This window comes from Oryx dammah, unplaced genomic scaffold, assembly GCF_014754425.2.
Source record: "Oryx dammah isolate SB20612 unplaced genomic scaffold, SCBI_Odam_1.1 HiC_scaffold_19, whole genome shotgun sequence".
Taxonomy (NCBI): Eukaryota; Metazoa; Chordata; class Mammalia; order Artiodactyla; family Bovidae; genus Oryx; species Oryx dammah.
Genome location: NW_024070203.1, coordinates 28678123 through 28704099, shown reverse-complemented (window position 1 = coordinate 28704099; position 25977 = coordinate 28678123). Strand labels below are relative to the sequence as shown.

The following is a 25977-nucleotide window of genomic DNA, read 5'->3' as shown; positions in this document are numbered from 1 at the left end:
ATTCAACGGTCTGGGGCACCATTAGAATCAACTGACCATAGATATCGACTTCTTTCTGAACTCTCAACTCTATTCCCTTGATCTGTATGTCCATCCTTTATGTCAATACCACACTGTCTTATTAATGTAACTCTGTGTAAGGTTTGGAATAAAGAAGTACGAGACTTCCAACTTCCTCTTCTTTTTTCAAGATCGTTTTGGCTATTCAGGGTCCCCTGCAGTTTCATTATGAATTTTGGATTGACTTTCCCATTTCTGCAAAAAGGCCATTGGGATTTTGAAAGGTACTGCATGAAACCTGCAGACTGTTTTGGGAAATACCGTCATTTTAACATCAAGTCTTCTAATACAGGAGTACAGGATCTCTTTCCATTTACTTAGGTCTTATTTAATTTCTTTCAGCAACATTTTGTAGTTATCAGTGTACAAGTTTGCACCTCTTTGGTTAAATTTATTCCTAGGTGTCTTACTGACTTAGATGCTATTGTAAATGGAATTTATTTCTTAGTTTCCTTTTTTGCATCATTTGTTGCTAGTATACAGAAATACAACAGATTTCTATATTGATCTTCTATCCTGCAACTTTGTCAAATTTATTACTTCTAACCAATATTTTGTGGATACTTTAGGCTTTTCCATATGTAAGATAACCTGTGAATATAGTTTTACTTCTTCCTTTTAAATTTGGATGCTTTCTGTTTCTTTTTCCTGTCTAAATTACTGATTATACTTTTATATATAAGTATATATGTAATAGCCTGATTATATATATAAATATATAAAATAAAATTTACATTATAAATATAAATATAAATGTAAAATATATAATAAAATCATGCATACAATTTATATACATTATAAAATATAATTATAGTTTATAATATAAATATATAGTATATAAAATATATAATATATAGGTTATACATAAAATAAATATTTTATATAATATATATTATATATTTAATACATATATAATAGCCTGATTATACTTTTAAGCAATAAAAAAAGAGAGAGAGAGAGAAAGACATTCTAGGTTTGCAATTTCAGCATGGTTTTGAAAGCCTACACAGCAATGTAGATACATTACTCTCCACGTGTATACACAGTATGTCATGCAAAGGACAGGAGCAGATTAGTCTTTGTAACTAAAGAATATACACATTCCAGTGCCAACAGCATTTTAAATTATGCACAATAATGAAACAGATTTTTGCACTTGTTTCACACTGAATTATTTTTAGGACATTATAAAATAATTAAGAAACAGAATTGAGAAGCAATTTTTACCTTTACAATTTATTACAGAAGCTATACATACAAAATAAAATCCTAGTTACAAAAGCATGAATCTACAATAAGTTACAATAAATTTCACTAAAAATGAAGGTGTGTGTGTGAATCCAGGAATATACATACACTTAAATATTTTCAGTGACTAGCATTCCATTACGCATTACATAAGACAGTATCTACTAATTAAGGTATCTGAATTATTGAGTTTTAGAAGGCTTTAAATAAAATATCCAGATAAAACAACAACAAAAAGCACTTTAACTCAGAAACTGTATTGGAATCCAGAATCTCTCACAAGATCATTATCCCCTATTCCCCTCAAAAGAAGTTTTGCAAAGTAATACTAGAATGTCTCAAAGAAAAAGAAATAAAATGGGGGAGGGGGGAAGTGCATGGTGGTGAATGCTTTTATTGCTTTAAGAAATGCATTTTTGGTATCATTAATGCAAAATTCATAATATTTACATTTATATAATTGTATACAAAAGGTATCTATAGAATACAACCTAAGAAGGATATAAATAGCTTTCATATATAAAAACTTTGCATTGTTAAAAAGATATTTAACAAAGTAGTCGTTAATACATTTGTTGTATGTATAATCATAAAAGTAAAACAAAAAAATTTAAAATTTTTTATTAATCCAAATTAAATGATAAAAAATGTTTATCTAAAAAGCATTAATTTTGATATTCAAGTACAGAACTGTGGTTCACCTAGAAGTGGTTCAGGGGACCTCCTGCAAATCATGACTCAAGCATGAGCTTTTAAGTGAATTTGCAGAGGATGCTAAAGGCAGAAATGATGGCAAAGACACAATGGTTAAGTAGCTTCTAGTTTGACACAATAAACTATTTTTAGGAAGGATAAAATTAAAAGTGCTTAAAACAAAAACTATCAGTGTCACTAATTACTCCTAAGTGTCATAAACATTAATTATCAAAATAATCTTTATTAGGAGTTGGCCACACTTTACTGAAAACAATAGCAATAGTATTACTACAATGACTTGTTCAATCAAATATTTATCAGTTATCTCTGTAATTTATCTTACACATGTATATAAATACCAGAAAAGTTTAAATATTTTTAATTACTATTTTACTCTTTTCCTTAGAGATTCAGGATTTCATCTTTTATCAGTTATGTCAACATGACAAAGGTGAATTAAATAGGAACTGAATATAAAAAATACTTGGTACCATGACATCATGATCTGGAACAACTGAAGTGTTCTACTTCTTGTTCCATTTTCTAGATAAAGGATAGGAGGGAAAAACAGTAAGTTTCAATGCAGAAAACACTAAGGAACATTACTCCATTGCTGGTTTTCTTTTGCACCTAACAACCTTAAGGACACCATTACCCATGTATATAACTGAGAGAGAAACAAATTTTGTTCAGTATTTATGACTATCACATAGACTGTTAACACTGATGGGACTTCATTATTTAAATCTCTTTTGAATTAAAGTCTGAGATGCTTTCATCTTACATTAAATTCATATAGTTATTAACCAAGGCACTGGTATACTTACAGATATTAACAGTTTATAGGTACTACTGTTACATATATTTATACTATACAGATACCACAGTATACTTTATTAGATATAAATACTGTATATATTACATAGCAGTAGGTATATAGTAGGTAGCGAGTTGTGTGTGTGTGTGTGTGTGTATGAAATACTATATAGGTATTAGTCAATATCTATTTTTAAACATTAGTACTCGAACATCTACTATAAGGGCTTCCCTGGTAGCTCAGATGGTAAAGAATCCGCCTTGCAATGCGGGAGACCTGGGTTCAATCCCTGGGTTGGGAAGATGCCCTGGAGAGGGGCATGGCAACCCACTCCAGTACTCTTGCCTGGAGAATCTCATGGATGAGGAGCCTGGCAGGCTACAGTTCATGGGGTCACCAAGAGTTGAACACGACAGTGACTAAGCACACACATCCACTATAAAGCAGATTAAATAAAGACAAACAGGCCTATCTTAAGTCTGTCTTAAAAATGAGCTATATCTCTTCATTCATACACACACAAAAAAGATTTTTCATAGTTTATAGATACTTCAGTGTTCTACTGTTTATTAAAGAAACACAAGCTAATTTAGGTGCTAGATTTTAAAAAGTACAAAACATGGTTACACCTAGAAATAATTCATAATCCCACACATTAAAAAATGGTATTTAGAAATTTTTATAATCAGTTAATTTCTCATATAGATGAGTTTACCTGAACGAGTGCTGTTTTGTCATAGTCCCTGCGATGCTGATAAATACACTGGCTGATTACAGCATATAAATTTTCCAACTGAAAAATATTGTATTCTTGACTTTTTTTAACAACAATCTTCAAAAGATTCTAAAAGAAAACATAAGTGTTTACATATGTGAGAGAAATTCCCAGAGACATTTTAATTTTGAAGATTTGGGGACATTTTTAGCATATAAGCCAGAGAGAGGGCAGATCAAGTCATCGATAAGACACTGCAGTCTCTAACAGTGGTTCTGACATTCAAGTGCAAGCTACCTTTATCAACATTCTATGACTCTGGCGTCTCATCCTGAAAACTATAGCTGATGAGGTTGCCAATTTCAATTATAGCCATCAGTCTCTTCAGACAAGTTAAAAAATAATCTCAAACTAGACTAACAAGAAAAAAGGCATTTTTGTAGAATATTTTATGTCACTATGATTAATATATGCTAGAATTAATTGTTATGTGAAACAAAAAGAGACAGGACATAAATGATGAACTACTGCACCACTTCAGGGTTCTTTTCTTCAAAAAAGGTTTTCCATCTGATCAGGGTTTTTTGTCATGACTGAAACGGACCTACTGAATTTCTGTAATTCCTCAAGTCTGTTCCTATCATGATATTCCATTGCCTTGTAGTCCAACAAAAACATGCAACCATGGTTAGGTAAAAACCAACTAAAATGGTCATAGGTATGGTCATACAATGTATGGGATAAGTGGTACAGACAAGTATTAATATGTCAGAAACAGTAATGTTAATACACTAGTCATCTTCAATCACTGCCTTAATGAAAGTTACCGAGTTTCACTGGTAACGTCAAACTATACCAACTTTATCCTTCTATAAAATATATTTATTGCAAGCCAATTTGAAATAATGTACTATTACAATCCCGCTTTTGGCGAGTTATGTTTCTAATTCATACAATGAAAGTATTATGATTTTAATTTACATACTTTCAGTCGCTCATGGTCCACAACAAGTGAGGGTGTGGGCTGAGAAAGGATTGCCAAAGCCTTTTCAACACTGATGAGCTGCTGTTGCTCTACTTGGGAACGTCTAGCTCGAGTCATTCGCAGAACACACGTTTCTAGAATGAAAAAATAACTACTATTTGTCTGTTTCACAGACATTTTATAATGCCTAAAATAAACATTAGGCTGAGTAAGCAGCAGGACGTATTTACTTAAACACAAATCCCTGTTCTCATTTATTGACTCTAAGATTAAGATGCTACCATTTACACACTCAAAAATTAAGGACAGGGAATTTGCCTGGCAGTCCAATGGTTAGGTGGAGAAGGAAATTCAACTTACTCCAGTATTTTTGCCTGGAGAATCCCATGGACAGAGGAGCCTGGCAGGCTACAGTCCATAGGGTCACAAAGACTGAGCATGCATATATACAAGCCAATGCTTAGGACTCTGAGCTTCCCTTGCAGTGGGCACAGGTTCAATCCCTGGTCACTGCTGCTGCTGCTGCTGTGTCGCTTCAGTCGTGTCCGACTCTGTGTGACCCCATAGACAGCAGCCCACCAGGCTCCCCCGTCCCTGGGATTCTCCAGGCAAGAACACTGGAGTGGGTTGCCATTTCCTTCTCCAATGCATGTAAGTGAAAAGTGAAAGTGACGTCACTCAGTCGTGTCCTACTCTTTGCGACCCCATGGACTGCAGCCCACCAGGCTCCTCCGTCCATGGGATTTTCCAGGCAAGAGTACTGGAGTGGGGTGCCATTGCCTTCTCCGTCCCTGGTCACTGGGATTGAACTAAGATTCCCCCATGCTGTGTAGCATGTAAAAAAAAAAAATTAATGATACTTAAGAGCTGGAAGGGGCTTCAGTACAGACTACTACACATAAGCTAAATCTGGTCTACTACCATAATTCAAGTTTTATTAGAACACAACCACACCCACTTTACATTAAGTATGTCAATATGGCTTTTCCAGCAGGATTGAGTAGTTGTGACTATCTGGCCCTTTAGATAAAGTTTGCCTATCCCTGATTTATAACAATCTACTTAACTAAGAGGCGAAAGAACAAGGCCAAAGAAAAGTGAAGAGGTTTTTCTAAGGTCAATATACCTAACCATTCTAAGGGCCAGGACAAGAACCCAAATCTCCTGACAAGTGTAAATAGGTGCCTGGTCTCACTAAATAGTGTTCTTTTAGAAAAGATAATGATAAAACAAAAATAAATGCTGAACTTAAATAGAACATACAAAATTTTACAGTCAGAGGATTAACATTTTAAATATCCACATTCAAAAGGATATATCCTAAACCATTCTAAGATTACTCAAACACACTAGAATTCATTTCAAGAAGTTCTCAAAAAACATTACCCCTATAAGCCACTGAAGGAAACCAGTCTCATTAACTTAGCCAATACTTGTTTTTGACCAAAACAAAATTTTGACCTCGTTACCCTTCTTTTTGCTTTGTAAGACTAAATGTTTGGCTTTTCCCAAAACCAAACAAATCTAATGCCAAAGGTTCAAGAAGATACAGACAGAAGACAATTCTAAATGAAAATCTTTGGGAGCAGGATCATTAGAATAAATACAGTATAAATGATCTGGGATTTCACCTACAATAGGGATAGAGGAATGATGGGGGTAACAGTTGTTTCACATCACTCAGCAAGAAATCACAGGAAACTGCTTATCCTGCTTAAAAATGAGAGGGTATCCTGCCAGGTTTTAAAAATTGTATAGCCAAGCACTTTGCCACATGCTTTAGATGGATTACTTTATTCAATCCTCAGAATATCTTACTACCCAGCACTATCTCCCCCCAATCTTGCAAATGAGAAAACTGAGGTTGATGGGGCAAGAATCTTAACCAATGTCACAAGCTACTAAGCAGTGGACTAGCGGCTCAAATCCAGGTCTGTCTGATGCTATACTGTGCTTTTAAAAAAGTGTTTACTTATTTGGCTGTGCCAGGTCTCAGTTGTGGCATGTGGGATCAATTTCCTGTCCTAAGATCAAACCGAGGTTGCCTGCATTGGGAACACAGTTTCAGCCACTGGACCACCAGGAAGTCCCACTATAGTTTGCTTTTAACCACAGTCATTTACTGTTATTTAATAAAATAATGATATCTTATTACTATTTAATACTAATAGTTTAATCTTATTAAATAAAATAACGCCATCTACCCTAATTAACTCTTGTACTCTGAAAAACAAGGAAAAAGAGTTAACTGAGATGCAATTAACTGTTAAAGAACCCTGAATGAAACATCTTTTAAAATTAGTAAGTTGCTTCACTGAGACTTACCTTTTGCTTCATTTTCATCAAAAATGTCTATTATTCGAGAGCTAGAAGCATCTCCATTATAAGCAATCTTATCTTTCCTCAATTCTGTACATGCTGTAGTCTTTCCAGATTCTTCAGGTTCATTCTCAACACAAGTACTTGAATTGTTATTTTCTAATTCTATTTTGCTTTCAGAGGCATTTTGCTGCTTTTCGTTTTCTTCCATTGAAGACTCCCCTGTGTTTCCGGTCTCATTGTGGTCTACGCTTGTATCTTGATTTTCCTCTGTATCACTCTCAATTTTGTCACCTGTGACATTCTGGCTGTCATCTTTTGCCTGTGAGATCTTCCTTCGTTTTGTTATGGTGCCCAAGTACCACTTTGATTTTTTGCGGATTTTTCTCTTTAACTGAGCTTCAAAGAATTTAAGAAAAAGAGTAAGAGAACATTCAACAACTTTTTAAAGTTTAAGTTAAGTGGAGGAAAAAATACCTCCTGAGATATTAAGAGAAAAATCTGAAATATCACCACAGTATGGTATGGCTGGAATAGATGAACAAAAGTAGTACTGTGAGAAGGCAGAAAGTGGGCAATGACCTGTTATTCCAAGGAATTTGGATTTCATCCTGAATAATTTTTTAAAAGTTCAATAATTTTAAGGAGGGCAAAGACATGAATTTTTTTCTTTAATTTTTTAACTGAAGGACAACTGCTTTACAGAATTTTGTTGTTTTCTGTCAAACATGAAATCAGCTATAGGTATACATATATCCCCACCCTCTTGAACCTCCCTTCCATCTCAGGAAACTCCAACAATGGTATGAATTTTTTAATGCACATATTGCAAAGGTAATTTTGGCAGTAGTATGAGGAATGAACTGAAGAAAGGGCAAGACTAAAAACAGCCTACACTTATCGAGTGCTTATCATGAAGTAGGAACTCTTCTAAGGCCTTCATATGTGCTGACTCATTGAAATTCCACTTTAACCCGATCAGGTGTGCTACCATTCCTCAACATCATTTTACAGATGAAGAAACTATGGTATACAGAGATTAAAACTTCTGCCTAGACACAGTATAACCACTCTGTAATCTCGTATTTGGGAAAGTCACCCATAGTGTTGTATTTACGTGAAGTTTAATAATTCTCACTTCTGTACAATAGTCCATATTTTTCCATTCTACTGTTGATTGGCATTAGTTGGGCTAGTATGAATAGTTTCTGTGAACATTCCGTTTAAAAGCACTGAGGAATTATGGCACCCAAATTTTGGAAAACAGATGAATAGCTGAGAGGCTAAGAAGCTGAGGACACTCTGATATTCACAGAGCTTTAAAAGCAAAAACTGGAATTAGGAGTCTGCCAAGGAAGAGGCTTTGGAAAATCCACAGAATTTGGGTGGGTACTCTGTGGAGTTATACCCTAAGAATAAAGAGGGAACAGGAAATAGATTAGGATTATAGGAAGCAAAAATCAGTTTCAAATCAAGTCAACCCACAATTAGATTGTAAACCGAAAGGTGAATTGGGATTGCAAATGGTACCTCACTGCAAGCATGGGTTTATTTAAAGAATGCAAAGTTGCCTTAATAGAAATGAAATCAATGTAACAAATGGCATCAATATAGACAAAGGAAACTGAGGGAGAAAAGTAAACAGCATCAGAAGAGAATAAAGGCTAGCGTCTCCTAAGTAAAAATCACCCAGGTGCACTTACCAGGAGTGCTGCAAGCCATAGGAGTACTGGGCCTGTTTGGCTTTTCACTTTGCTCTGGATCAGATTTTTTATCACCAGCAGGAGTGGAATTTTGCTTTGGCATTACATGGTAGTAAGATGGGGCATATTTGGAAGAGCTACAACCTTATAAATAGACATGCGGAATATCAAATAAAATTTTCAGATATAAAAATTACATGGAGAATTGTGAGTACTCAATACATTTAAAGCATCTCTTTCTGATGTCAAATCATTTTCCTACCTCTCTTCTTTCTAGATTCCTGAATTTCTTCACAAAGCTGCTCAAAGTCTTCATCAAGTTCTTCTTTAATTATTGCATAGGCAGTATCTCTTAAAGCACAGGCTCTATGCCTAATAAGACGATCTATGGAATAAAGAAAGAATTTTAAAATGGTTTCCTTTTTAATAATTCAACAAAAGTTAATTTTACATGTTGGGCTAAGATTATAGCCATTACAATTTTGTTTTTTACTTCCACCATGAATAGTAAAAGTTACTGGAACTGTGTTATTTCTGGTTTTGATGCTCATCTAATGCTCTGGACATTTGATTCCACACAGCAGACTAAACCCAATTTCACTGTCCTGTCCTAGCTAAATCCCTTTGAAACACCAAGGAAAATGTAAGAATCAGCCAACAGCAAAACTAAACAACAATACAATGACACAAAAACAGCAAGGAAGGCTATCAGGGTCATGAGTGAACCGGGGATGTAAAACAATTTTGGAAGAGATATAGAGGATGTTACGACACTGACTGAGAAGCTAAACAAAGACAATGAAACAGCAACACTACATAGGAAGCACTGGAAAAAATCCTAAACGAGTCTAAGTGCCATGAACTGGAATATGTCTCAAGGTAAACAAAGGCAGATCATAAGTGAGTGTAAATTTGCTTGAACAGCTGGATCAGTCCCCCTCGCAGGGCAGGAGGATGCTGCAGCAGTCACACAACATTCAGTTTACAGTAGACAGGAAGGGCTGTTACAGCAGAAGGGATGCTGCTGGGGGCTTCTCACATGACCTGAAGAAAGCCCGGGCCAACTTCATTCAGTACAGTAGCCTTGGCACCTTGGGGGAATTTGTCAGGATGCACATTCTCCAGTCCTGAATCTAAAGAATCAAAACCTGTGGAGGTGGGGCCCGGCCAGCTGCACCTTAGCATGTCCTGAAGATGTTGGTGCTATCTCAAGTGTGAACACCACTGCCCTGAAGTAATTTTACATTTGTCAGAATGGTCAGAACGGGAAGCAGCAGCAGTACGACTGCAAGGAAACAGAAGAAGCCTACTTCCTCCAGGAGAAGCTTCCTTCTTTCTACAAGTAAGGGGTTTTCCCAACTTGGCAGCCTGTTGTCCACTGCTACATCCAGAACTCTGAACTGTGGGACAGAGCCTAGGGAAGGTGGGGTAGAAGACTGGTGAGGGAAGAATAGTGGGCTTTTAAATCGTTGGGTAAAGTCTCAGTGGTGGAAATCAATCTAATTTTTAAGCACGACAAATTTAAAAACAGAATGCCAATGTTTCAAAGAGAGTCAACACAGGAAATAGAACTATTAAAAAAAATTATCCAGCAACACAGTTAAGGATAGGGCATTTATACAGCAAGAAGCTAAGAAAAAGAACCTGAAAGAGTATTTTTTTGGAAATCAATAAGTTTATAACAAATGTATAGATATCTGAATATATCATTATACATATAAACAAATCTATCACCTAAAAATCTCGTACTTTATACATTTTATTTAATAGCCTGTGTAGGTGAGGTAGACTGTGGATACATTCTATGCATAGAAAAGGTCTGGAAAGACAGCCCTAAGTTTAACAGCATCCACCTTTGGAGATGGGGCTTTCCTTGTAGCTCAGTCAGTAAAGAATCTGCCTGCAGTGCAGGAGACCCGGGTTCGATCTCTGGCAACCCACTCCAGTATCATTGCCTGGAACATCTCATGGACACAGGAACCTAGTGGGCTGCAGTCCATGGGGTCGCAAAGAGTTGGCCATGACTGAGCAACTAATACTTACCTTTGGAGAAAGGAAATGGGGGACTTAGTCTGTTAGCGAGTATTATATTACTTTGTTGTAATAAAAATTGTAATGGTCTTAACTAAAAATACCCTTTCAAATTTATTAGAGTTTTTATTTTCCTAATTTGAGAAAGAACATTGACAAACAAAAACAAGCTAAATTGTTATGCAATTTTGTGTTTCATTCGGACTGAATGGCACTGTGAATGTAAAATGCTTCTAATATAGCACCAAGTATAAAATCACCCTTCACTAAGTGTTAGCAGCCCTCATTCCACTCCTTGAGGTTAAAAAAACAAAACAAAATAAAACAAAACACACTAAATGCTCACCTCCAGGATCTCTATCTGGATTGTATTCTAAAGCATTACTACAGATCAGATCAATATCACTCAAATAGTCTTTCACAGTTAGATACTTGTGGAGATCAATTTTACTGATTACAGATGAAAGGTCCATTGGTTGCTTTATTACAGTGACATAATCAGGAACCTAAAATTCAAACAAAGGACCAAATCACAAAGTAACTCTGCACACTGAAAAATCTTGAGTCAAGTTTTTCTGCCAGGCCAAACAGGAGAGAATATATACGTAAGAGATAATGAAAATATATTAATGTGAAACTCTGTATTCAAGGTGGCTTTTGTTTTGTGTTCATTCTCATTCTTGGGCACCTATATCTCCAGTAACACCTTAAGCCTCTTTGCTCATCCAAACGCCACCCACCCTTCAATGCCAACTTAGTACCGCATTCTTCACTGTGAACGTCACAGGAATGTCATGCAGCATTAAGACATTCTCAAGTTACTTCTAGAACATTTGAGTTGGGCAAAGTTAATTGTCTATGCTCTGCAGGAAAGGAAAACGCCTTACATAACTCTTGAAGCCTCTATGTGCTGAGAATACTACTTGATGCTTCCAAATAAGAAAGCAAGTTCAGAGAGTACAGAGGGACACACATAAAGCTATTCAAATATTCTCTAAGTCTGAAGCATTCTGATCCAAAGACTAAATTAATACCTCATCAGGGTCAACAGGTTTAGTAAATATTCTGAATCGCTTGTCAATAGCAAGCCTATGTGTAACATTTCTTAAAAAAATCCTCAGTTCTCTAAATGTATCTTCCTCTTGTTCTTCTAGTCGTTTCAGTTCTTCTGCTGTCAGTGGTCTTGGCTCAGGTGGTGGTGCCACAGGGAGTACCTCCAGGGCCTGCAAAACTTTACGTGAATGGAAGTTAGTTACTGCTCTCCCGACACATGAAGGGTGACACAATTCAGCACACCAAGCAGACAAGCTTTCAGGAATTATCCTCCTCCTATCTGTCAGGAACCAGGGGATTTGGAATACTAAAGTGCTACCATAATCTTCACCCTCTCCATCTCTTCCAGCAGTAATTGGCAGTTTGTAACTGGGAATGTGAATTGCTGAGTCATTATCATTTAAAAATCATTTAAGAGGCTATTAAAATCTTGAAAATGCTTATTTTCAGGACAAGAATACCCTAATTACGAAAAATGTCATCCTCAAGAAGGCAGAGCAGAAGGATGTATACTCATCTCCTTCTGCAAGAGCACCAAAATCACAACTAGCTGTTGAACAACCACTGACAGGAGAATGCTGGAACCACCGAAAAAAGATACCACATGTCCAAACACAAAGAAGTTGAAACAAGATGGCGGGGGGGGGGCACAAACACGATAAAATCAAATCCCGTACCTTCCAGGTGGGCACCCCACAATCTGGAGATCAGTAATACCAAAGAAGTTCTCCTACTGTTGTGAAGGTTCTAAGCCTCATGTCAGGCCTCCCAACCTGAGGATCCAGCAAAAGGATGGAGGATCCCAAGGGAATCTGACTTTGAAGGCCAGTGGGATTTGATTACAGGACTTCCACAGGACTGGGGAAAACAGACTCCACTCTTGGAGGGCACGAACAAAATCTTGTGCACACCACGATCCAGGAGAAAGGAGCAGTAACTTCACAGGAGATTTAACCAGACCTATCTGCTAGTGTTAAGAGTGTCTCCGGTGGTGGTATGGGTGGGCCATGGCTTGGGGTCCCTGGCAGTGGCAGTCCCGGAAGGGGCCCCTTGGCATAAGTCCTACTGGAGGTCACCATTAACCCTACCAGAGAGCCCACAGACCCCAGCGCTAGGTCACCTCAGGTCAAACAACTAACAAGGAGGGAGCACTCATCAGTGGATAATTGGATTAGTTTCACGAGCCCGGCCCTGCCCACTAGAGCAAGACTCAGTTTTCCCCACCACCACTCCCTCCCATCAGGAATCTTATACAAGACTTTTAGCCAGAGGGCAGACAGAAGAAGCAAGAAGAACCACAATCCCACAGTGGCTGGAACCAAAACCACACTACAGAAAGTTAACCAGGATGAAAAAGCAGAGACTTTTGTCCCAGATGAACGGACAAGATAAGACCTCAGAAAAACATCCAAATAAAGTGGAGATTGGCAACCTTCCAGAAAAAGAATTCAGAATAAATACAGTGATGATGATCCAAAATCTCGGAAAAAGAATGGAGGCAAAGATTGAGAAGATGCAACAAAGACCTAGAAGAACTAAAGAACAAACAGAAGAACAATTCCTACTGCTACAGAAGGAACCAACAGCAGGATAACGGAGGCAAAAGAATGGTTAACACCTGGAGGACAGATGATGGAAATCACTGCCACAGAACAGAATAGAGAAAAGAATGAAAAGAAATGAAGGCAGCCTTAGAGACCTCTGGGACAGCATCAAACATACCAACAGTCACATTACACAGGTCCTAGGAGAAGAGAGAGAGAGAAAGGACCCAAGAAAATATCTGAAGAAATAACAGCTGAAAAATTCTCTAATGTGGGAAAGGAAATAGTCAACTAAGTCCAGGAAGCACAGAGAGTCCCAGGCAGGATAAACCCAAGGAGGAACACACCAAGACACATAGTAATCAAAATGATGAAAATTAAAGATAAAGATAAAATATTAAAAGCAACAAGGGAAAAATGACAAATAACATACAAGGGAACTCCTATAGGCTATCAGCTGGTTTCTCAACAGAAATTCTATGACCCAGAAGGAAATGGCACAATATATTTAAACTGATGAAAGGGAAGACCCTACAACCAAGGATACTCTACACAGCAAGACTCTCATTCAGATTTGATGGAGAAATCAAATGCTTTCCAGACATGCAAAAGTTAAGAGAACTCAGCACCACTAAACCAGCTTTACAACAAATACTAAAGGAATTTTTCTAGGCAGGAAACACAAGAGAAGGAAAAGACCTACACAAAATAAACCCCAAACAATTAAGAAAATGGTAATAGGATCACATGTTGATAATTACCTTAACTGTAAATCGATTAAATGCACCAACCAAAAGACACAGACTGGCTGGGCAGATCAGAACATGTGCATATATGCACTTCCACTTACCACATCACTCTACTTAATCCCTAAATTGTACGCAATTATTTTAAAGTGTTAGGTTAATCATGTTTCCTTTATGGCTTGCAACTGTAATTATCTTTTATTTTTTGTCCGGCTCTTGACTGTGAAAACTGATAAACATCTTTTACTATTATGGTTATGTACTATTATTCCCTTAATACTACTGTATCATGATTGGTCAACAGAAAATAATAGAACTCAGTATCACTAAAATGACTACTTTAATAGAAAAACTTGTAACTATTTTTTAAAATCCAGATGCATAACAGAATTATCTTAGAATTTTTTAAAAATACAAATGCCCAGTTATTGCTATTCTTCTCTGAAGCTCTAGATGTGTTTCTAATGAGCAGCCACGTTTAAAAACAACTGGACTATATGATGATGTTTTATTTTTACCCAGTTTTACTTCTTCTATTTCATATTCAGTGTTCCATTTCATTTAGTCAAGTTCTCCAATTTCTCCATCTCTCTTTGTTGTTGTTATTCTTTTTCAAGCCTTTATCAAGTGTAGTAGAAAAGCTTTTGTATACATATATATTTAGTATATATTTTAGAGAATTTATGAATTTTTGCCTAGATAATAAAGTTTATGACATTTTGATTCCACTTGTTTGACTCAGTATGAACAGAATGCCAGATTTCTAATTTATATTCACTCAAAACTTTGATACAGTTCCATGCAGTTTAGTATGTAGTATTACTGCTAAAGAAAATTCATAATCTTAGTGATTAAAAAAAAAAATTGAATGAGGCTTGAAACTTCTAATCCAATTCTGAGAATATAAAGAAATGCTATGTTGTAAAAAAACCAAAAAACAGGAAATCAACACATGATACAGTGTTACTAACAAAAGTACAGATTTTGTTCAAATTTCACAAATTTCATGCTAGTGTTCATTATTTGTTTTCATATCTTAAGACTCCACATTGTATTTAACTGCGTTGAGCAGCTTCAGCTGCATGCAACAAATTCTGCTAAATTCTCTTCTTGTCTTTATTCTATTACAAATATTTTGTAATTTTCCTTCGTAGATACACCCATCATTCAAAAGTAGACATTTAATTTCCAAATACATGTGATTTTGTTTAAAGTATCTAAAATGCTTTCTTTTCTGCAATCATCCTCTGTGTTTTTTTCAGCCTAACTTTATTGAGGCTTTGGATGGCTAAGTTGAAGATCTCTCTTGGTACATGTCACATCACACTTAAAAGTGTTTTCAAATATCTTTTGAAACTGATCTCTAATGTAATTCCACAGTGATAAAGAAAACAGACTCTGTATGATTTCAATACCTTCAGACCATGAAATTTTTGCACTTTATGTACCTGCATATGTTCCAATGTCTCATAGTTTACAGTCTATGAGAATCTGAACAGAATTTGTATCTTATCATTGTGTGAAAACTGTATAAATCTTCATTATGCTGACAGTGCTTTTCAGGTCTACTATATCCTTCTACTTCTCTGTATATTCATTCTATTAGCTTTTGAGAGTTTGATATTGAAATTCCAATTAAAAATCTTAATTTACCTACTCAAAAAAAAAATAATTGTATATATAGTGGAACTCTATGTAACTATACATAACCTTGTTCTATATTTTCCAAGTTTCCTATAAATGTGTTATACTTCCAAAACTTAAAAAATTAAAAAAAAAAAAAAATTTGAATTTCCGTGTGTGCGTGGAAGTCATCTCAACTAGTTAATTTTTCAGCTAATGAAAAACTGTGGTATGTTTCAAATATGACAATAGTTTGAGTTTGTTTAAACAGAATGGACTAATAATTACTCAGGATAAAAAAGGGAATTATGAGAGTGCTGCTCCCATAAGAAGGCAATTTATTAAGGTAGTAAGAGATAATTATAACATCACCACAATGCATATTAGTAGTATGAAAAAAGTATAGCACATCATAAAGGTAGTCAATTAATTCTATCTAGATGTTAAGAAGGAAAACATGAATTATACTAGAAGGAAAAACAGTTCCATAGACAGAGACAAGGTTGAGGACAGATGCATTACTGACAGAGAACAAGCATGAATGAAATTGTGAAAAGACACAAATATGCTGTGTATGGTTTAAAGATAAGAGTGCTTTGTAAGGAAAAGGAAGGAAGAGAGTAAAGTATCAAAGATGGGCTTGGAAAGACAGAAGGGCTATACTCTGAATTCCAGGCCAAATTCCACAATGATTAGGGCTATACTATGAAAGGCCTTGTATGCCTTAAGAACTTTAGTATATTTTAATGGGAAATACAAAAAAATACAGGTAAGAGGTATCAACCTTAGAAGCTTCCCTGGTGGCTCAGGTGGTAAAAAATCTTCTTGCAAAGTAGAAGACCCGGGTTTGATTCCTGGGTCAGAAAGATCCCCTGCAGAAGGGAAAGTCTACCCACTCCAGAATTCCATGTCTAGAGAATTCCATGGACAAATGAGCCTAGCAGGCTACAGTTCATGGGGTCACAGAGTCAAACACAACTGAGTGACTATTAGAAGATGGCAATGCCATTAACTGGTATTTCATTTCCACTTTCTCAAAATTATTATATATTAACTTTGATATACAAACTAACCTGCTTTCTTTTTGGATATAGGAGGCTTAGCAGCTTGCTTCAGAATTAAATCTTCAAAAAACTGTGTCCGTTCTTCTTTACTAGGTAACTGGACATTAAAAATTTCTCCATAGTCATGGATAAATAATTCTTGTACCTTAAAAAGGAAAACAGATGCATTATATTTAAATGTGTATATATATATGTTTGCATACACATACATACTATGTATCAATTATTCAATGCAACAGTATATTACTGTAATGACAATCTAAGTTGTGTAATGAGTAATTTCTTAAATCTTTTACTTATACTGAACTTATGTATACATCACATATGCAGTGGATAAGGAACTAAAACCATGGAGTCTTCTTTAGAACTCAAGACTCCAAACTATAATTCATACAATAACTAATATGGTGATATTTTAAAGGGTTTTGTAGTCATGTATGGATGGGACAGTTGGACTATAAAGAAAGCTGAGCGCTGAAGAATTAATGCTTTTGAACTGTGGTGTTGGAGAAGACGCTTGAGTCCCTTGGACAGCAAGGATATCAAACCAGTCCATCGTAAAGGAAATCAGTCCTGAATATTCATTGGAAGGACTGATGCTGAAGCTGAAACTCCAATACTTTGGCCACCTGGTGCAAAGAACTGACTCAGAAAAGACCCTGAAGCTGGGAAAGGTTAAAGGTGGAAGGAGAAGGGGACGACAGAGGATGAGATGGCTGGATGGCATCACCGACTCAATGGACATGAGTTTCAGTGAACTCTGGGAGTTGGTGATGGACAGGGAGGCCTGGAGTGCTGCAGTCCATGGGGTCGCAAAGAGTTGGACGCAACTGTGTGACTGAACTGAACTGAGATCAATTAATTAACTTTCACAACCCAAAGTGAGATATGAGAATGAGTGGTTGTTCAGTAAGAATAAAGGCTGGAAAATAGTAAGAACTGGTAAAAATAGGGAGAAATTAGATCTCCTGAGCCAGTAGGAATTAAAAGGGTACAGCCACTGTGGAAAACAGTATGCTGGTTCCTCAAAAAGTTAAACACAGAATTACCATATAACCCAGGATACATATCCAAAAAAACTGGAAGAAAAAAAATAAACTTGCATAGCAATAAGCATAGCAGGATTATTCAGGAGTTAGGCACAAGGTAAAGACAACTCAAAACACTCATCATCAGATGAACAGATAAACAAAACGTGGTACAGACATACAACAGAACATTATTCAGCCTAAAAAGGAATGAAATTTGAACACAGGCTACAACACAGATGAACACTGAAAACACTATGCTAAGGGAAATAAGCCAGTCACAAAAGGACAGATATTTTATGTATTATTTCTATGCTGTATTTCTATTCTTTCACTGTTACGAGTTTTAACAGACATATCCTTAAGCTTCTTTTTCTACCAAACTATAAAGCTCATCCATATCTACATATCAGATACAGATCTGAAGGTGCTTTTACTTCCTGTTTCTCCTTCACAATGTCCTTCCTGCCTGCCTTTCTGAGTTCAGAACCAAGGTCAATGTAGTTTCAGTAACTTTAAAAAACTGTTACTTGTTGGCAACTTCCTTCCTTGGATATCTGAGTGACCCAAGATCTTAAAGGTAACTTAAATGTGTTTTTGTGTATTTAGTGTCTATCAGGCTTCCCTGGTGGCTGAGAGGTTAAAGCGTCTGCCTGCGATGCAGGAGACCTGGGTTCGATCCCTGGGTCAGGAAGATCCCCTGGAGAAGCAAATGGCAACCCACTCCAGTATTCTTGCCTGGAGAACCCCATGGACGGAGGAGCCTGGTGAGCTACAGTCCACGGGGTCGCACAGAGTCAGACACGACTGAGCGACTTCACTTTCACTTTCAGTGTCTATCATATTGATTGCATCAGGCTTAAAGAGTATTCTGTTCGAAGAACCTGAGGCATTATTTTCCCTCTTCCTCAAAAAAAAAAAGTTAACAAGCACAATTCTGTGACAAGTTTTACTGTTTTCTTCATGCACTGCTTCTTATATGCCACTTCTGCCAAAAAAAAAAAAAAAAATCCAAGAGGAGAAATTGTCTTTTAATAATTCTTTCAGTCAGAGGTTTGTGGTAATAGTTTCTTAGGCACTGTATGGTCAAAAATATATTTTGCTCTTTCACTCAAATGCTAATTTGTTGGGAAGGAAATTACAGATTCAAAATTATTTTCCTTCTAACTTTGAAAATATTGCTCAGTTGCCTCCCTAGTAGCTGGTGTTACCAATGAAAATGTAGAAGCAATTTGATTTTCAATCCTTTCTAGTAATGTTTTATTCTCTGGGAAGATTTTTAGATTTTTCTCAGTATTTTTGATGTTCTAAAATTTTATCTAGGTATGGTCTTTCTATATCCATCAGTTAGAACAGGGAACCTTTTAAATCTGAAGATTATGGTATTCTTTAATTCTATGAAATGTTGTATTATTTGACTGTTTTTCTCTTCTACATTTCTTTTCTCTGCCCATAAATCCCATTAAATAGATGTTAGACTTGAATCTATCTCCTCTATTTCCTTTCATTTTTCCCTCACTTTTCAAATCTCTGTCCCATTGGTATTATATTTGCTAATTCACTCTTCATCTGTGTCTTTTTAGCCCTGGAGGGTTTTATATTTGGGAGGAGCTGCTTCATTTATAATGTCTTCAAATGGTTCTTTTCCATAACAATCTGTTGCTGATGCATGGATATAATTTTCTATGGCACTGTCCTTCCTCAAATGCTTATTTATAAATTTTCTTTGCCTTTCAAATATGACTGTTCATAGATGCTTTTTCTGTTTATTCTAGTTTCTTTTTCAGTGATTATGAAAGAAGGTAGACTATATTAGAAACAGAATGTGCCTGTAATTTGTTTCCTGGGCACAGGGTCTTCCTACTCCTCCCATTCAGTACCTAAAGGTTGTTACTGACCTGCCACATTAGTCCTTGGTCCACCTTCACTGATCTAGCTGATGACAAACTCTGCCAACTACTGTCTGGCATGGCCAGAAGTGAAGAAAGCCAAAAAACACAAAGTTGTTCAAGGACTCTCTTAATTTCCTCCTAGCACTGATCTAGAGCTAGAAAATTTTCAAAGCAGCCATTTTCCCATTTTTCAAAGCAGCCCTTTGATGCACATACTCTGAAATGTGGTTACCCACATCCATCTAATCCTAACTGCTTGTGTTTTACGATTCACCCAAGTTTCTAATCTATTACTGACATTCTTTCTCATTTTTTCATGACTTGTTAGGGTCTACTAGTGCTCATGCATACAGGTACTCTGACTGCAGTTTTGAGACGGACAAATTGTAATGTAATACATAGTACTTCTCATATATATCACAGTCCAATGCTACATACACAGTATCACTAGCTCACCAAGGACAACAGAGACTACATAAGGCTCAAAGCAGACTTGCTTATTTGTATCCATATAGACAATTCATTTTATAAAACCAGCAATTCCTGGTCCGGTGCCCATTCCACCCTCCCAGATAGGGTGATGCTGGGCTACTCGACCCAGTTTACAATGACATACTTAGGAAATATTATCATAAAACAGAGGTAGCAATAGCAAAAAAAAAAAAGCCAAAACATTTTAAGTACAGAATTTCCACATTCTTGATAAAGTTATGCCAGATTAAACTGATTATGGCTTTTCAACCTCCCTGCTGCTGCTGCGAAGTCACTTCAGTCGTGTCCAACTTTGTTTGACCCCATAGACAGCAACCCACCAGGCTCCTCTGTCCTCAGGATTCTCCAGGCAAGAACACTGGAGTGGGTTGCTGTTTCCTTCTCCAATGGATGAAAGAGAAAAGTGAAAGGGAAGTCGCTCAGTCGTGTCCGACTCTTAGCGACCCCATGGACTGCAGCCCACCAGGCTCCTCTGTCTATGGGATACTTCAGGCGAGAGTACTGGAGTGGGGTGCCATTGCCTTCTCCCTTCAACCTACCTCCATCCATATAAAGTTCAGCTAGTCTCCCTTACTTATTACCAAGAGTATAAACTTATTTTTGTTTTAAACTTTGAAATAATGTTGTTTTAATTGATAGTGAGTACAATACATAAATGGTTAATGTGGCTACTAAATAGCAATTCTCCTTTACTCTGTTAATCAGAACACCGCTAGAGTACTTAATTCATTCTGGGTACAGCCTTTCAAAAGGAATATAAAGAGAAAGACATTCAGGCGAGTGACTAGAATTTTGAAGAAACTAAAAATATGTGTGATGTGCAGCAGAGCTTGCTATTGTCACAGTTCATGTTCTCTTTCTTTTGGGCCCAGTGCTATATCATATTTCCTAGTCTCCCTTGCAGTTAGGTATGGCTATGTGAGGTTCAGCCAATGGAACGTGAAAGGAAATGATGTGTATCACTTTCAGACCAGGCACAAGAAAGGGCCAGTCCTTTCAGCTGGGTGGAATGAAAACAATCTGGAGAGCCACATGATGAAAATGAGCATGCTCTCCCAGTCTTAGTGTCTGGAACGATTACATGGGGGAGGGTACACCCGTCACTCCAGTAATTTACCTGATATTGTAAGTGAGCAAGAAATAAACTTCCATTGTATTTAAGAATCTTAAGAAGTATATCTTATCATAGAAGAACTGTTTAGTGTGAAGAAGCCTGGGTTAGAGTGAGGAAATAGAAATGAATGCAAAAGCATGTTCAAACATACAAAGCGCTTGCCATGATGAAGGCAGATTAGACAAGTTCTCTATTGTACCTGGGAAACAAATGGAGATTAAGAATGGAAGCCTCTCAAAATAAGCTGATTTTTTTAGGAGTCAGAACTAACAAAATGAATTGTGAAGGTGTTATTACACAAAAGAAAGAATTTAGAGTCCAGAACTAAGTGATTAAATTAGAAACTTTTAAGGACTCTTACCATCCTAAGAATCTAGACTTAACATACACTTAATATTCATTTCCCAATTTATTCAGTTCTTAGTTGAATAATTCACAACTACTAAAGCTCCCATCGGGAACATAACCTGGCCCTTTGATAGCTCCCTGGCATCAATCCCTTCTTGGCCTTTCACTCCCTCTGCCCTAGTCACTCTAGACTTTCTGCGATTTTTCTAACACATCAGACACACTTTTGCTTTGGGGCTTTTATACCTGCCAAGGCAAGAAACCTTTGTTCCTCTGCCAGGAACCTTTGTCCCTCAGATATCCAAGTGGGCCACTACTTCACCTTTTCCAGGTATTTGCTCAAATGCCACCTTCTCAGTGAGGCCAACCCAGCAAATTTAACACTGTGACTGTACCACACTCTTTTGGCACTGCTTAGCTACATTTTTCTCCATAGTCATAGGTTAGTATTGTCTTTTTCCCCCAGTTAAAATGTAAGCCCTAGGAGGATACAGATTTTTGTCTAAATTGTTCAATGTCTATAACCATGTCTGTAATAGAATAAGTGCTCAAAAGTATTTTTAAGTTAAATATTTGAATTAATCTTCCTACTAGTGTTCTATAAACTGTACATCAATTCTGCTAAAAGTATGGAAAAACCATATACACACTCTCACACACAGAAGCCTACAATATGGTTATTATGTACTCTGGGGATAGAGAAGTAGAAAAAAAGTCCCTGACTTCACATATTTAACATTCTGCTAGAAGAGACAGAGTCAAACAAATTAATATGTCAAGCAGTGTCAAAAATAACCCAGAGGGGTGGGATGAGGGTGGGAGGGAGGCTTAAAAGGGAAAGAATATACGTATACATATAGCTGATTCATGTTTTTGTACAGCAGAAACTAACACAACACTGAAAAGCAATTATACTCCAATTGAAAAATAAATAAACTAATTGAAAAAAAAAGGAGAGTAAGGGAAAAGACAGTGATAGGCAGAGGTGTTCCTGCAATAAGAGAACAGTATTATAAGCAGAAACACAATAAAGCTGGTCAGTGGTAGTTGTCGAAATTGGCACAAATTAACAGTAATTTGGTACTGTTAAAAATGTCAAGTGTGCATACCCTTCAGCTAAGCTAGTTATTCCACTTTTAGGAATGCATGTTAAAAAAATCCACATGGTAATGTTTATATGATTTAAAACCCCAAAATGCTCACTGTAGCAGTTCAACAGAAAAAAATTAGAAAATAGCTGAAATCCTATCAATAAGGATTTGGATAAATAAAATTATGGTATACCAATACAACAGCAAAGGCTATGGTGCTCTTAAAATAAATAAGACTTACATATTAAAAAACGTAAGATACATAAAGTAGTTACGGAACAGTAATGTATCATATTCCATTTAGAGAAAAAAATTTATAAAGTGGTTTCACTATGTGTGCTAAGTCACTTCAGTCATGTCCTACTCTGTGCGACCCTATAGACTATAGCCCGCCAGGCTCCTGTGTCCATGGGATTCTCCAGGCAAAAACAGTGGAGTGGGTTGCCATGCTCTCCTTCAGGGGATCTTCCTGGCCCAGGAATCGAACCTACGTCTCTATGTCTCCTGCACTGGCAGGAAGGTTCTTTACCACTAGCACCACCTGGAAAGCTCTGGTCTCACTATACATATACGTATACACACAACAAATGCTGACACATGTGCTGCCCAACTGATTAGGAAAACGTTTCCTTATCATTTTATTCACCTCTTTAGCATTGGAATTTTTTCCCCATAAATTCCTGATAGTTTCTGAGTATCTCTTTTTAAATTATATTGATTATGAATATCCCATTCTAAAGCATAATGATTTTTCCCACAAATTACCTCTTCTGGTAGAGTGGAATGGGGTTTGTCAGAAGTGGCAAGTAGTAAAACTGGGGCAAAAGAAGGAATATTCTGTAATAATGTGGTAAACGTGGCTTTGAGTGTTGGTCCAACTATTTCCCACCACAAGTGAATGTGAGGAACAAACACTATACTTGGTGCTGTTCTCTTAGCTTCACGAATCACCTAGTAGAGAGAGAAAACAATTGTATAATCAGCACATTAGCAGTGTGCTTTTTAAATCTAGAACAATTTAACTTCCCAGAACTGTCATATAAAACCCTTAAGTTTAAAAAATGCTTCCCCCAATCCCACCATCTTGTTTTTAAATGTTTTTATAAAAGTTTCATTTTTAGAAAAACATAATTGCTTCAAGCAATTAGAAAACAGCTCAAGAAATCTAGAAGACTTTTCTGTTATGGCAATCAAGGTTAAATATAAAAACACATAAAACACGTTTATAAACTTATAACTATAGCAAAAAAGAAGCAGCAGAAAATTTGCATACTTTTTGCAGAGCCATAACTGTTTTAAGTACTCCACTCATTTAATTCTCACAACAGTCATGTAAGTAAAGTATTGATTTTTCCGTTTTGCCAATGGGGAAAATGGGGCAGAGAGATTTAATAAACTTTCCTAAGTCACAGCAATTAAGAGGTGGAAAAGGATTCAAAGTCATTCTTTTTAATAACTAAGCAGTTAGGCATGGTTCTATTTTGAAAACCTGAAGTCAGAAATCAGAAAGACCAAAAAACACAGTACAAAAAAGAATGAAGCAATTCTAGACTTTGTCTCTGGAAGACTACTTCGCCTTACAGCTTATTTGTCTGGGCAACAATGAATTACCTGGGCACATGTTTCTTCAGGAGATGTAGCGCTGACTCCAAAAAGAACAGGAATGTCTAAAGTGTACACTGTAAATTTTTCCAAAGCATGGATGACAGCTGGTGCTAAATGAGAACCTTGCCCAAATCCTGGTTCGCCCACTATCAGCATTCTTGGTCGAAAAGACATAGGTTGATAACAGGCATTTCTGAAAGAAGTGAGTAATAACCTATGTTTTAGGAAAGAAAGCTTAAATATCTCTCCCAATTATCAATTATGAACTTCTTTAAGCCAAAAGTTTTGACAATATGGCCAGTCAATCATAGCAGCATGATTCATGTGGCTTTTGGAAATAATCGAACTTTACATATTTTTAGGAATACTTTATAGTTTCTAAGATCATGACAACTGTAACAAAATATTTTCTAATATTTTAATTTTAAAAAAAGTAAATTAGCTGCCATCCTTTATCTTCTCAAGCATAATTTCATTTAGTTTTAGGGAATTCACACAAGAATGAATATATATATATATATAAATTTTCAAGGGAAATGTACCTATTCAAATGAAGAAAATTAAAATTTTCTTTTGTCTTATTAAAGGATTTTTGAGAAGGTCCATTTTCATATACTGATGGAACATCATCATCACTGTATGCCAAGTCACTTTCTAAGAGAGGACAAGAAATATCTGTCAAGCAAGCAAAAAAAGTGTACATTAGTAGCTTTTCTCAATTAAAGTGCATCTTCACATAATGCTTCAATTAGCAACTCCAATGAGATTTTTTTTCAAAAAAGTTTGTGTACATATAAATAACAAGTAAATTTTTAAAATGCACTTCAAACCGAAAATAAAGGAAGTCTAGGGCAATCTGTGAAGTAAACTTCCTTCATATATCTAGGAAAAGCATGACCAAATTCCTTTCAAGAGGCTCTTTCATAAAGAAACATTACTGAGATGTACAAACTATTCAGTTTTACTGACTATGAAAACTAAACAGTCAATCAAGTTTCATACCAGAGTCTAATGCTTTGTTTGTTCTGGTTTCCGCATGTGGAAATACTCTCTGCAGGGCTTCTAGGATCTTGTGAACAGTGCTCTGCAGTAGTGGTTTCACAATGGTGGACAGTGCCTGGCCAGGTGACGTCACAGCTCTCTGGGAGGCTGGTATCATTTTTTGCATAGCTACCTCAAAGTCCTTAGCTGAGATATTAATTGAAGAGAGATCCAATTGCAGTTTCTCACTAGTGGTATAGATCTGTGGGTAGCGTCGACGCAGAGCACATAAAGCAGCTTCAGAGCATATTGACTTGATATCTGCACCACAGTATCCTATTCAAGGCAACCAAAACAGAAAAAAAAATTAAAGTAAATCACCACCGTATTAAGCAAGACGATGGTTAAAAGAAAGTTAAAGAACAGCTTAGCAATATAGTAGCAAAATATTTAGAAGTAATAGGGCTAAAATGTCTTTCATCCCCTCAGTGAACTCACATGGTTGATAATAACCCCTAACAAATCAATCAACTTTTGAGAGTGAAATACGCAAGCACCAAAAGCAGAGCGCAGGGGTCAAGAGCATGAGTTTTAAAATCAGATAATCAGGATCAAATTCCAGTTTGTCATTTACTAGATGTGTGATCTTTATAATCATTTACACTTTCTCAGCCATTTCTATATCTGTAAAATAGGAATAAAGCTACCTAATTCACAGAATTGATGTAAGAGTTACCTGAAACAGTTTATGTAGAATACTTAACAGGATTATTAGAAAAATGTAAACAACAAAAGATCTAACTTTATTCTCAAATTCTTTGA

At 36.3% G+C, this 25977-nt stretch overlaps 1 protein-coding gene and 1 non-coding gene across 3 annotated transcripts in view; one reads left to right on the top strand and one right to left on the bottom strand.

Moving 5' to 3' along the window:
* Positions 1 to 1269: 1269 nt before the first annotated feature.
* The window catches only part of ATAD2 (ATPase family AAA domain containing 2), a 66965-nt gene continuing 42257 nt past the window's right edge, over positions 1270 to 25977 (bottom strand). The window contains exons 16-28 of one of the 2 annotated variants that reach the window (XM_040261871.1): positions 25177 to 25491; positions 24717 to 24849; positions 24181 to 24367; positions 23335 to 23520; positions 16614 to 16749; positions 11609 to 11805; positions 10921 to 11080; positions 8806 to 8928; positions 8544 to 8687; positions 6847 to 7239; positions 4522 to 4655; positions 3537 to 3665; positions 1270 to 2547 (exon numbers count right to left, since the gene is read on the bottom strand). In XM_040261871.1, the coding sequence (XP_040117805.1) occupies positions 2503 to 2547; positions 3537 to 3665; positions 4522 to 4655; positions 6847 to 7239; positions 8544 to 8687; positions 8806 to 8928; positions 10921 to 11080; positions 11609 to 11805; positions 16614 to 16749; positions 23335 to 23520; positions 24181 to 24367; positions 24717 to 24849; positions 25177 to 25491 (2282 nt within the window). In that variant the 3' untranslated portion in view covers positions 1270 to 2502. The remainder of the gene's footprint in view (positions 2548 to 3536; positions 3666 to 4521; positions 4656 to 6846; positions 7240 to 8543; positions 8688 to 8805; positions 8929 to 10920; positions 11081 to 11608; positions 11806 to 16613; positions 16750 to 23334; positions 23521 to 24180; positions 24368 to 24716; positions 24850 to 25176; positions 25492 to 25977) is intronic. The other variant, XM_040261872.1, reaches the window with a different exon arrangement.
* Positions 18255 to 18327, top strand: TRNAR-GCG. Its single transcript has one exon. It is a non-coding gene; the product is annotated as a tRNA-Arg (tRNA).